This window comes from Notolepis coatsorum (assembly GCF_963971535.1).
Source record: "Notolepis coatsorum genome assembly, chromosome: 1".
Taxonomy (NCBI): Eukaryota; Metazoa; Chordata; class Actinopteri; order Aulopiformes; family Paralepididae; genus Notolepis; species Notolepis coatsorum.
This window is the reverse complement of record NC_140165.1, coordinates 27,255,664-27,268,301: the sequence shown is the minus strand read 5'-3', so window position 1 is coordinate 27,268,301 and position 12,638 is coordinate 27,255,664. Positions and strand designations below refer to the sequence as shown.

Sequence of the window (12,638 nt, the reverse complement as noted above, 5' to 3'; positions counted from 1 at the left end):
GACGAGTACTCATATTGGTACTCTGTATTGGCGAGTACTCATATATTGGTACTCTGTATTGGTGAGTACTTATATTGGTACTCTGTATTGACGAGTACTCATATTGGTACTCTGTATTGGCGAGTACTCATATATCGGTACTCTGTATTGACGAGTACTCATATTGGTACTCTGTATTGGCGAGTACTCATATCGGTACTCTGTATTGGTGAGTACTTATATCGGTACTCTGTATTGGCGAGTACTCATTGTCGGTACTCTGTACTTGGGTCAGCAAAGTGGTATTGGTGCACCTCTTGTTAGAAGTATGAAGAAAAGAGTTGGAGAAGAGAGGGACATTGTTCTCTCTGTGTGTGACGTGGTGCGTATGCGTGTGTGGCCTTGGCTATGACTGTAGGCTGATGCGTTTGATACTTGGCTCTGGCTCCAACATAAGTAAGTAAGTAAAGTTTATTTATATAGCACCTTTCACAGACCAGGGTCACAAAGTGCTTCACATAGTAAAAACATCAATAAAGTGCAAAGATAGCAGCATGGTAAAAGAAAATAATTAAAAACGTGAAAGATCAGGAAAAACCAAAACAGATCAAAAGACATAGAAGATTTACACAGAGCATAATTAGCCAAATGCCTGTTTGAATAGCAGTCTTTAAAGGGCAGAGCATTCCATAGCCTGGGGGCCACGGTTTCGAAGGCTCTGTCCCCTTTAGTCTTCAATCTAGACCGGGGGACAGTCAGCAAGCCCTGATCAGACGACCTGAGCGATCTGTTCGTGGTGCGAGGACGCAGTAGGTCATAAACCTGCCGTCGCTAACTTCCAAATGGCCAAAGAAAAGGTCTCCCGACTCACGAGACCCACGCTCCCCGTCTGCTGAGAAATACGGCTAGACCACATCCCCTTAAAGCCATGTAGAACCACTGGAATATTACAATCTTGCAGTGGTGGAAGAAAGACACAGTTCCTTTACTTAAGTAAAAGTAGAAATACCCAGATAAATTAGTACTCTGGTAAAAGTAAAAGTCCTCCATTAAAATTATACTTGAGTAAGTAGAGACGTTTTTGCTATTGAATGTACTTGAGTATCTAAAGTAAAAGTATGCATTCTAGGGAGCTCCAGTAGCTCACCACGTACCGCGAGTGCTATTTCAGCGCCGTGGACAACCGCGCTCGCGCGGATCTGGGGCTGAGCGCGTTCGAATCCCGGACGGCAGCCGTGCCTTTCCCAGAGTGTCTTTCCCCCCCCATCTGAACCCTTTCAGCCTGCTTCTGTCGGTCGAACTTGACCAAGTATGAATGCGAAGAAAAAGCGATAAACGCTAAAAGAACCAGGTGACTGGTCAAAGTTTAAAAAAAAAAAAAAAGTATGCATTCTACATGCCATTTGTGTATCGCAGTGCTCGGGAGCATTTGATCCTAAATCCATTGACCTCTATAGGTCATGTTAAAGTGGTATGTGGTCCAGTTATGCTGTTCTGATTATGTCCTCTGTGAAAGTATATAATCTTCATACATTTTTGCCATGTTTTCTATGCAAAATCTTTTTCTTCAAAGTAACTAGTAACTGATGGGTTCAGATAAATGTAGTGGAGTAAAAAGCACAATATCTCATTTGAAATGGAGTGGAGTAAAAGTATAAAGTTCCCTAAAATGAAAATACTCGAAATAGCTCGAAATTGTACTTAAGTACAGTACTTGAGTACAAATACTTAGTTACTTTTCAACACTGCAATCTGACTCATGTATAGTCTCAGTGGTGGAATCAAATAAAGGTATAGAAATGTGTGTACGTACATCTATTGTGTGTGTGTGTGTGTGTGTGTGTGTGTGTGTGTGTGTGTGTGTGTGTGTGTGTGTGTGTGTGTGTGTGTGTGTGTGTATAGGCCATTTCAAACTTCAGACATTTCTAAATTGGTCCAAGTTTATTTCCTGGTGCAGTGTTTGCTAATACAAACCAGAGCAGTTCTCCCCTAGCAATGCAATTATATTGAAAACGGGTCCATTTGCTGTGCACATGTCTACAAATATGCATAATCATGGCCCTTAGTGAGTCCGACGTGTGGATGTCGAGTCCAATCTGCAGAAACAACGACTCAGCCCTGCAACACTGCAAAGCTTCAGAGAAATCCCCCTTTTAACACTTTGAATGCCCATCACGAGATATCTCGGGTTATCAGCCAGCCCCCTGAATGCCCTTTTTTTTTTTTTATTAGCGATCTGAATTCATATTTCATCAACCGAGTCTACCGTTGGTAAACCTGCCCCGCCAGGCGCTCAGATGTGAAAAAAGCGCACCCTATCGTCTCCCAGATGGTAATGCACCCTTTTGGATTGGACTCAATGAAAATGGATGAGAGAAAAAAACTCCGGAATCCACATTTGACTTCTCACGCATGTAACCGGAGCCGATCAGATTCATTCTGGACCCTCAGCACAGCGTGTAATATGTGTTTTACAGTATACGCGTGGGATCAATAAAAGGATTGATTTTTGGAGTGGCGATCAGGAATTGGAATACCATCTGATCTCAGGTAAGGAATCTATTTGACCAGTCTTAGGATAATCAGACCTGTTTTCACGGAGATATAAGCTTTTCCCCTATAATGTGATATGGCTGTTTGACTGTAAGAGCGATCAGGAACTGAGAGAATCGATTTTCAGCTCGCGGCACCAGTGTGCACACGTACACATATACTATCGATAATCTAGCGTTTATTTTTAAACGATTCATAAATAGGCCGAAAAATGACAACGTTCTAGAATATTACAGTACAGGGCGATTATCATGGAATCTTTTTTCACCCCTTGAAAACGAGGGCTTTTCAAAATGCTATAAAACGGAAATTAACCGATAAAAAAACAATCCGCTTCGACAATGTTGACTGGAAATGAGTCATTGATAAGCGACGGGCAGATTAGACACACATTTAAAACATAGATTATGCGATATTAATGCTAACATTGAAGTGGATGGTGGGCATTCAAGCACTAAATGTGCGCCCCCTGCTGGGCACTGAAAGTATTAAAAGGCCCTTCTTAGTATAGCACTTTGTTTACTTTTTATTTTTTGATGTTTGAGTTTGAGTGGGGATAGATTGTTACTGTTGGCCACACCTCAGGCTCTGACAAGAGAGGTCCGGAGAAATCCACAGTATAAGTTACAACCCACACATCAGACCAAAACAAAAAATTTAAACAAAGTGCGATACCAAGCAGGGCTCTTTTGCCCAGAGGTCGCTGTTTGACGGCATTGCGTTAGGGGTCTTAGTGGTGCGTTCCTCAGGTGTTTGGGGTCTTAGTGGTGCGTTCCTCAAGTGTTAGGTGTCTTACCCAACGCAGAGCGACTGGGGCTAGTCTCTCGGCTGCAACCCTGGCTCCGGGGGCCCCTCGGTCTGGGCTTGTCTTGGGTGGGGGTGGTGGTGGGGGTGAGGGAGGTGCCCATGCTGGGTCTGGGGATCCTGCCATAGGTGGAGCCCAGTAGCCTGCCGGGAGAGCCTGATCGACTGCCAGCTGGAATACAGGAGATTCGCGTTAAAGGGGACATATTATGGAAAATGCTTAGGGTTTCTTTAGTCTTTGCATGGATTTGTCCGTCTGAAATGTTATTTAGCTGCTGGTGAAAAATGACATATGTACTCCTTGCCGTTTGGCCAGAGTTTGAAGTCTATAGATTAACAAGCCTAAACAAGCTGTGCTTCTTGCCTCCCCTTGACGATGTCACACTGCCTACCTAATGTACTGCCCAGTGTGTAAAAGTTGTTTACTCTTTGGTGTGTGGGGCAGCCAGGGAAATTAATGGAAACCAATTAAAGGAAATTAATTAATGTAAAATGTGGTGTGTTGCTACAGCCACCAAAAACAGAGATGTAAACTAGTTTCTTAACAAAGACTAGTTTCTTAAAGACTTAAACATGATCGACAGATTCAAGGAAATAATATGCAATTATTGAAGACATATGTCCCCTTACAAAAAAAACAACAATAAAAAGTTTCAATAATTACAATATTTATGCCCTAAATGCTTAGCATTACTAATTGTTATGGAATTTGTTGACTGCTTGATTGCTAGAGAAGAGAAGAGAAGAGAAGAGAAGAGAAGAGAAGAGAAGAGAAGAGAAGAGAAGAGAAGAGAAGAGAAGAGAACTCACGTTGGGATTGGGAGACCACTTTGCGGCTTCGCCCCCTGCTGTCGCTGACTGACGGGTTGGTCCCAGAACTCACTCGCCTGGTCCGTACTCGACCTGGGAGAGGAAGGCAAAGAGAGAGAGAGAGAGAGAGAAAGAGAGAGAATGAGTCAGAAAAAGGAAGCGTGTAACAGAGGGATGAAGGAAGGCATAGGAGACCCGGCCAGGAAATGGCGTGACAGTCAAACCGCAGACCCGCCTCCAAAGACAAAACAAAACAACCATCATCATCATCTGGAAAAGGCTGCGTCTGACGTTCCAAAATCCTCCCCATTCTAGTAGCTTCATTACTCCCTCCAGCAAGTTCTTTAAAGGAGGCGGTGGAAGAATTTGCGTGGATCCAGTCTAACAAATCGCAAGTCTTCCATTTTCACTCGATTTGCTCGTTAACCACTGAATGTTTGAGGTTTATTTCCCCCCCATGCACTCCTACTGTGCTCTATAGCGCCAGATTCATCAACTAGTGGTCAAAAACTCCAGTGGAGACCTCTTAAGGAAAGTTCACTGTTCACAGAAATTCACAGCAACAGTCGTGGCGGTTTACGAGCAAAGTGGAAAAACAAAAAACCTTTTGTGATTCGTTTGGGCTGGATTCAAGCAACGGAAACGTTAAAAAGGAATGGGATACAAGCTTGGATATTTCAGACACCTGACAGCCTGTGACCGACACCAAGACACCACAACAAATACAGAGAAAGTATCCAAGTCTTTAAAGCCACCATGCATTGCACCCACGTCCAACTCTATGAATTCTACACAAGCTGTAACATACCACACAGGACATACCATTTCATCATCAGCAGCAAAACCATTCACGGGAGGAAGACACGTCTCCCACAATAAAACAATGAAGACGTTTCCATGTATCTTTTATGCGTGTATGTGTGGGAAGATGGCTCATTCAGGGGGAGAAAGGGGCACCAGCACGGAGGAGAGAGAGAGGTCACAACGTAACAGTAACACACGAGCAAGTGATTCTCAACAACGACATGGTCCAGGGATGACGAGGGGTTCCCTGCTGAACGGTGAAGAACTCCCGACCCGTCCGTCCGTCGTCACGATCAATATCTGCCCCGTGGAGTGTGGGCAAGATCAATGTCTGTGCCTGTCTGCCCAGTCTGACTGTCTCTATGGACACGATCGATGCCTCTACTCTCTGCCTGCGAGACATGTCACATGGTCACAAAGCAGATACCCGAGGAGAGAACGCTACAGACGTCACTGAGCACCGAGATCCTACTTTACTAATCCCTCTACATTCATTTAGCAGCAGTCCATCGATTTTGGAAAAAACGCTCCTTGCTGAATGAATAATGTAGAAACTATGAAAAAGCATCTGTCTAAAGCCAACGCAAAACAAAACTGGGTAATTATAGTAAATTTGCCCGATAAGCTCCAGATTAAAACCTTTTTTTTATGTTTAAATACCGAGTGGTTGATATATGCCATGGTATATATATATATACACACACACATATATATATACATACAATACTACGGCATACTATGACACTGTTCTCTCTGCAATTCTATACTACTCCACTGTAAATAAACAAAAACAACTTAAATCTGCTGGCTGATCTTGAGCAATGGCTAACTGAAGATATACTGCAAATGCCCAAGATTTCACCAATAGCTGCTTCTCCTTCCATCTTTGACGACAATAAGAAATATTTGAATGTATTAATTACCATTAATGGTATGAGAACTTCTGAGAATATGTGGAAATTATTTGGTAATTGTTTTTATCAACGTATTTACCCACGTCCAGGCCACGGTGTGGGGAAAAGACATCGCAGCTACTGTAAAACAGTAAACTGATTTCCAATGTGTGTTTGACAACAAACATTATAAAACATATGTATTATTTAGAAAGCACAGCAGGTACTAGAAGCAGCTGTTCCCAGCAGCAACCAAACTACTCCCACCACCAACTGCAATAAGACAATAGTGATGATTGGCTGATCATCCAACTACTGTGAGGGAGAGTCTGCAGCCCATTGGCTCCATAACTTCCTTGACCATACTGTATAGGAGCCGACCAGCTTGCAAGGTGACGGCAACCCCAACTTCAATCATAGTTAGGTCGTTTTTGTATTCCAGTTATAGTTACTGTAGGTCGTTTTTGTATTTCAGTTATAGTTAGGTCGTTTTTTGTATTGTTAAGTTCTCTACTGTGTTTGGATTAAGAGGTTTATACATCTGCATTTTATGCTTTCGTTTTTTTTTTTTGACAGTTTATGTAGATTGACCTCTTGGAGGCTACACAGATTAGATAGTTATTTGTGCTGGATTTTTTCCCACATTCTTCCTCTGGAAAGGGAGAGCTTCTCTGTACTTCCCTGACATCTGAGTTGCATGTGTGATATGTCACTAATAGGTCAAATCTAACATGGTCCAATATGTGGTAACTTAACACCTTTATCTTCAGCAGACAGAAAGCTGAGTAGGTAATGACATATCTTGAAAGAATATAAGCTGCAGACGTGGAATTCCTGGTAAATATAATCAATGGATTATGGGTTTAAAATACACCTGGAGGGGATCTTTAAACCTCATTTAATTTGTATTTTGGCCATGGCCCAATCTGAAGCCTATGCTCCCTTTCATTTTGTGTTAACTTAATAAATACTTCATTGTTTTGCCATCTACCAAGGAGTTTGAGGGTTGGTTTTGGGAGCTGAGGATGGAGGACCACGTTATGTTGCTTCTACTAGATGCAACAGAGAGACACCATAACTTCAGTCAACAAACCCAAAAGACTATTCACTTTTATTATGCTAGTGGTGTGTAAAGTCCAAAACGCATAGAAGAGACAACTTGAAAGGTCTACGTTAGGGAAAACACCCCAGTGCTAGCTAGCTATCACATACCAACTAGAATACCCGTGTTCAGTTCTAGAGAACAGGACAGTACGGTACACCATGCAGGATACAGTCCATGCACAAAGAGATTTCACCACAAATAAAACACCATGAGAATATAATACTACACACAACAAGGAGGCATAGAGGGGGTCTACCTCCACCCTACCCCTTCCACACATGGAAGACGAGACGCACACACACACACACACACACACACACACACACACACACACACACACACACACACACACACACACACACACACACACACACACACACACACACACACACACACACACACACACACACACACACACACACACACACACACACACACACACACACACACACACACACACACACACACACACACACACACACACACACACAGCTTACCCTCCGTGTTATCAGACAATGCGCCGTCTGAAGAGGCCGAAACAAAGGGCGATGGAGGTCCGGGAGAAATATAACAGGGGTTAAGAGGTTAGGGTGGAGAGAGAGAGAGAGTGTGTTCCTATAGGTAGGACTGAGGTTAATGGATGGAAAGTAGTAGTAGTCAGGCTGGGATGACAAGGGGGTTTGTGTGCGTGTTCATGCACTGTATATAGGGTATTTACGACTTGATAAGACATGTTGTAACATGCAGCTGGATCACAATATATCGTATGTTGATCATAGGTTGTTGAATCTAATCGCATCGTAGTAAAAATCTGTGATGTTGGCAACTATCAAAATTGTTGTCTTAAGAATGGAAATCATAATCTTAGTCATAATCATAGCTCACCAAGCTAAGGCTCATAACGGTACCATGTAATCACAACATTGCAGGTTTGATTCCGGCCTGCATATATCGGTATCGGTTGATATCGGTATCGGAAATTAAGAGTTGGACAATATCGGTATAGGTAAAAAAGCCAATATCGAGCATCCCTACTTTTGACCTAATCTTTTAAGGTTGTTTAACATTCCAGTTAGGAACATGGTGAACAACCTCCGCCTAGCCAAGGTTGATTCTCCTAACTGGGCCATTTTATACTTTCAGTCATATCTGTTCTAATACGTCTATTTCTGTGTATTAATGTACGTCTGACCAGAGCTCTTTGTCACTTTGCTGGTCAGACTCTTGTGTGTGAACACATGTTGTCTCTGATTGTAAACTGATCTTTCATTTGTGGCCACAGATGAAATAAACTATGTTTTCTATTTTTAATAACAACTCAGAATGATTTTAACAAACGGCTCATCTTTTGTCCTTTAACATTTTCCATAACATAGTTCAAGTTGGCTAGTTTGTAGTTCAAGTTGGCTAGATGGTAGCTTAAATAATAATTCTAACATTATTTTAAATAATAATTCTAACATTAATAATAATTCTAACATTATTATTTATTTTCTATATTCTTCTAATGCAACTTTGCATTCTCTTTTTATCTATTGCCCCATAGTGCTGTTGACAACAAATAATAGTAAATCGTATGACTCATCTTACAAAATCTCCCATCCTAGCACTGAGACCTTTGTTTCAGTGGGTTCCTACATTCCTCTCTAGACACCCTGCAGGGTGGACTCAGCCCTTACCTAGCGAAGCGTAGGAGCCGGGAGGCAGTGCGGAGGCCGAACTGAAGGGGGAGGCGGAGGGGTGCGCGGCGGAGGGCGCGGCAGGCATGCGGGTCCTGGAGCTGGCACTGGCCGCGGCGTTGACGTCCACATCGCTGCGAGAGCGCTGGAGGGAACCCGGAGAGGGGGCGGCGGCGGGTGGCCTGGTGGCCTGGCCTGCTTTCGCTGCCCGGCAGAGAGAGTGGGCGGTCAGAGTTTTGGTTTATTTTGAGGTTTAAGGAAGAGTTTAAAAGGGATTGCTCATGACAGCACAATAGTAACATATCCCACTAAATATGAATATAGAGTAAAGGTTGGTCTGGGATGAAGCGCTGTGTCCTTACATCTAGCCATGCTGCCTCCCGCGGAGCTCTTGGTGGAGAGGGGTCGGCTGTGGGGAGACAAGAGAGATATGGTCAGATGAGCCTGGTGGTCAAGGCACCAGAAAGATATGGTCAGATGAGCCTGGTGGTCAAGACCCCAGAGAGATATGGTCAGATGAGCCTGGTGGTCAAGACCCCAGAGAGATATGGTCAGATGAGCCTGGTGGTCAGACACCAGAGAGATATGGTCAGATGAGCCTGGTGGTCAGACACCAGAGAGATATGGTCAGATGAGCCTGGTGGTCAAGACACCAGAGAGATATGGTCAGATGAGCCTGGTGGTCAGACACCAGAGAGATATGGTCAGATGAGCCTGGTGGTCAGACACCAGAGAGATATGGTCAGATGAGTCTGGAGGTCAGACACCAGAGAGATATGGTCAGATGAGCCTGGTGGTCAAGACACCAGAGAGATATGGTCAGATGAGCCTGGTGGTCAGACACCAGAGAGATATGGTCAGATGAGCCTGGTGGTCAGACACCAGAGAGATATGGTCAGATGAGCCTGGAGGTCAGACACCAGAGAGATATGGTCAGATGAGCCTGGAGGTCAGACACCAGAGAGATATGGTCAGATGAGCCTGGTGGTCAGACACCAGAGATATGGTCAGATGAGCCTGGTGGTCAGACACCAGAGAGATATGGTCAGATGAGCCTGGTGGTCAAGACACCAGAGAGATATGGTCAGATGAGCCTGGTGGTCAAGACACCAGAGAGATATGGTCAGATGAGCCTGGTGGTCAAGACACCAGAGAGATATGGTCAGATGAGCCTGGTGGTCAGACACCAGAAACCAGCACTCTGGGACGTCATGTCAGACAATCCGTAATCTGTTGCGTCAGTCCTTGTTTATTCGTTTAAATTTTTTTTTGGTGTGCAAGAACTTTCATACATATTTCAGTCCTTTTCAACAAGTTAGTCCTTGAGGTCCCTTAACACTTTGAGTACCAACAACGAGAAATCTCGTTGTTCGCCACCATGCGTTGAGTGCCAACAACGAGAAATCTCGTTATTTAATCGTTATTGCTTTTATTAGCGATATCCATACATTTTTCATCAATCCAGCCTCATGTTATCATTGGGACTGGCTCTGACCTCGAAAAGGGAAAATACCGCCCCCTATCGTCTCCCGGATGGTAATGCACCCATTGGATTGGACTCAATGGAAATGCATGGGGGGGGGGGGGGAAACGGATTCCACATTTTACTTCTCAGGCATGTAACCCGTGACGATTGCATTCATTGGGGACCCTCAGAGCAGCGTGGAATATGTGTTTCGAGGTTGGATCGTTGGATCAGTAAACACGATCGATATTTGGAATGGCGATCAGGAATTGGAATAATCTTTTTGCAGAACATCTGATGTGAGGTAAGGAATCTATTTTACCAGTCTTGGGGTAATCGGATGTTTTTTTCACATATTCCACAACGTGTCCCCTATGTGTGTATGTGTGTATATGACGTTAGCGCTGACCAGGTCAGATAATCACATTTTCAGCCCGCTTCTCTAGCGTGCATAAGTACACATATACTATCGATAATCTAGCGTTTATTTGAAAACGATTCATAAATCAGCCATACATTTTCAAAAACGGTATAAAACGGATATGTACCGATGAAAAAACAATCCGTTTCATACATGTTGACTGCAAGCAAGTCATTGATAAGCGACGGGCGTATTGGACACACAGCCATAATATAGAATATATAAATAGCTCCGCGAAAATCATGAAATATCGTAAAATCAGTCCCAAAAGGCTGGCATTCAAGCGATAAATCGTGCGCCCCCTGCTGGCACTCAATGTGTTAAACATGTCTTTGAAGTTTATTGCATAAAACAACTAAAACACTCATATAACACATGCATTCTAGTAGCCCCTCTTTCAGTCCTGTTCTCAATGGGCTGTTTCTGTGTCTGTAACGAGAGAGCTGCTTTTATGGTACAAATACGATAATAATTGCACATCTAGCGCTGGTGCACAGGCCTATACCAACAAACGAAATTCAGATCCAACTTTGCAGATCAAATATGACTCAAGATCCATCAATAGCATTGCAATCTTGTCATTAAAAATGGTGTCAGAATAATTGTTAGGTTCAACTTTAAGTAGAAAAGAAAATAATTACACGTGAACTACGGCAATTCTGAATGAATTGTTTCAAGAGGGAGGGTTCTTGTCACAGCTGAACTGCACAATGCACATTATTTAGCTATCCGGCTGCAAGCTAGCCTAGATTAGCACAAATCAATGGAAGTGGATATGGATCACTAGCCTAGCTGTTCTAGTATTCTAGCTAGTGGTATGTATTCACTGCCATTAATTTGTGCTAAACTAGGCTAGCTTGCAGGCGGATAGCTTTCTACTGAACGCACAGAGAGGAAATTGGTATCCATCTTCTTGTCTGACTCTGGAGAAGATGGTGAGTGCATTTTCCATAATGTTGGCGTGTTCCTTTAAAAAGAACAGTTCCAGTGCGGTCGTGAAAAGCTCTGCACACAAGAGAAAAACAAAGAGAAGGAGGTGTGAGGAAACTCACTTGAGGCTCTCCTGGGAGGAGGAGGAGGAGCGGTCGGAGGCGGGGAGCGACACGAGGGTGTCGCCGCTCCTCAGGTGGGCCTGCAGGGCCTTCTGATAGGACGCTTCCAGGCTCTGGAACAGCTGCTCCGCCTCCCGGCTGAAGTGACTGTGGAACGCCCAGTAGCACCTGGCAAAGCAGCAGCAGAACCCTCAGAACCCTCAGAACCCCCTGCGGTAACTCACATGATGCTGTTCTGTTCTCAGTGTAACTCCCACCATGATGCTGTTCTGTTCTCAGTGTAACTCCCACCATGATGCTGTTCTGTGCTCAGTGTAACTCCCACCATGATGCTGTTCTGTTCTCAGTGTAACTCCCACCATGATGCTGTTCTGTTCTCAGTGTAACTCCCACCATGATGCTGTTCTGTGCTCAGTGTAACTCCCACCATGATGCTGTTCTGTGCTCAGTGTAACTCACACCATGATGCTGTTCTGTTCTCAGTGTAACTCCCACCATGATGCTGTTCTGTTCTCAGTGTAACTCCCACCATGATGCTGTTCTGTTCTCAGTGTAACTCCCACCATGATGCTGTTCTGTTCTCAGTGTAACTCCCACCATGATGCTGTTCTGTTCTCAGTGTAACTCCCACCATGATGCTGTTCTGTTCTCAGTGTAACTCACACCATGATGCTGTTCTGTGCTCAGTGTAACTCCCACCATGATGCTGTTCTGTTCTCAGTGTTTATTCTGTTGGCACAATGTCTATTCTGTTCTCACTCAGTGTTTATTCTGTTGGCACAATGTCTATTCTGTTCTCACTCAGTGTTTATTCTGTTGGCACAATGTCTATTCTGTTCTCACTCAGTGTTTATTCTGTTGGCACAATGTCTATTCTATTCTCACAATGTCTATTCTATTCTAACAATGTGTATTCCATGTTTATTCTGTTCTCACAATGTTTATTCCATGTTTATTCTGTTTTCTGGACTGTTATGCAGACTAGGGATGGGTACCTTTCACATTTGAACCGATACCGGTACCGGTATCTCAAGTAGTCTCAAGAAATTTTATTTACCTACCTCAGGCGTAAA

At 43.7% G+C, this 12,638-nt stretch overlaps 1 protein-coding gene across 3 annotated transcripts in view; it reads right to left on the bottom strand.

Moving 5' to 3' along the window:
- Positions 1-12,638, bottom strand: part of LOC311240980 (CLIP-associating protein 1-A-like) — a 127,226-nt gene that overhangs the window by 54,174 nt on the left and 60,414 nt on the right. For all 3 annotated transcript variants that reach the window (XM_084329617.1, XM_084329618.1, XM_084329619.1), the window contains 5 exons: positions 11,566-11,733; positions 8,990-9,036; positions 8,628-8,831; positions 4,147-4,239; positions 3,329-3,508 (listed from right to left, as the gene is read on the bottom strand). In XM_084329617.1, the coding sequence (XP_084185743.1) occupies positions 3,329-3,508; positions 4,147-4,239; positions 8,628-8,831; positions 8,990-9,036; positions 11,566-11,733 (692 nt within the window). The remainder of the gene's footprint in view (positions 1-3,328; positions 3,509-4,146; positions 4,240-8,627; positions 8,832-8,989; positions 9,037-11,565; positions 11,734-12,638) is intronic.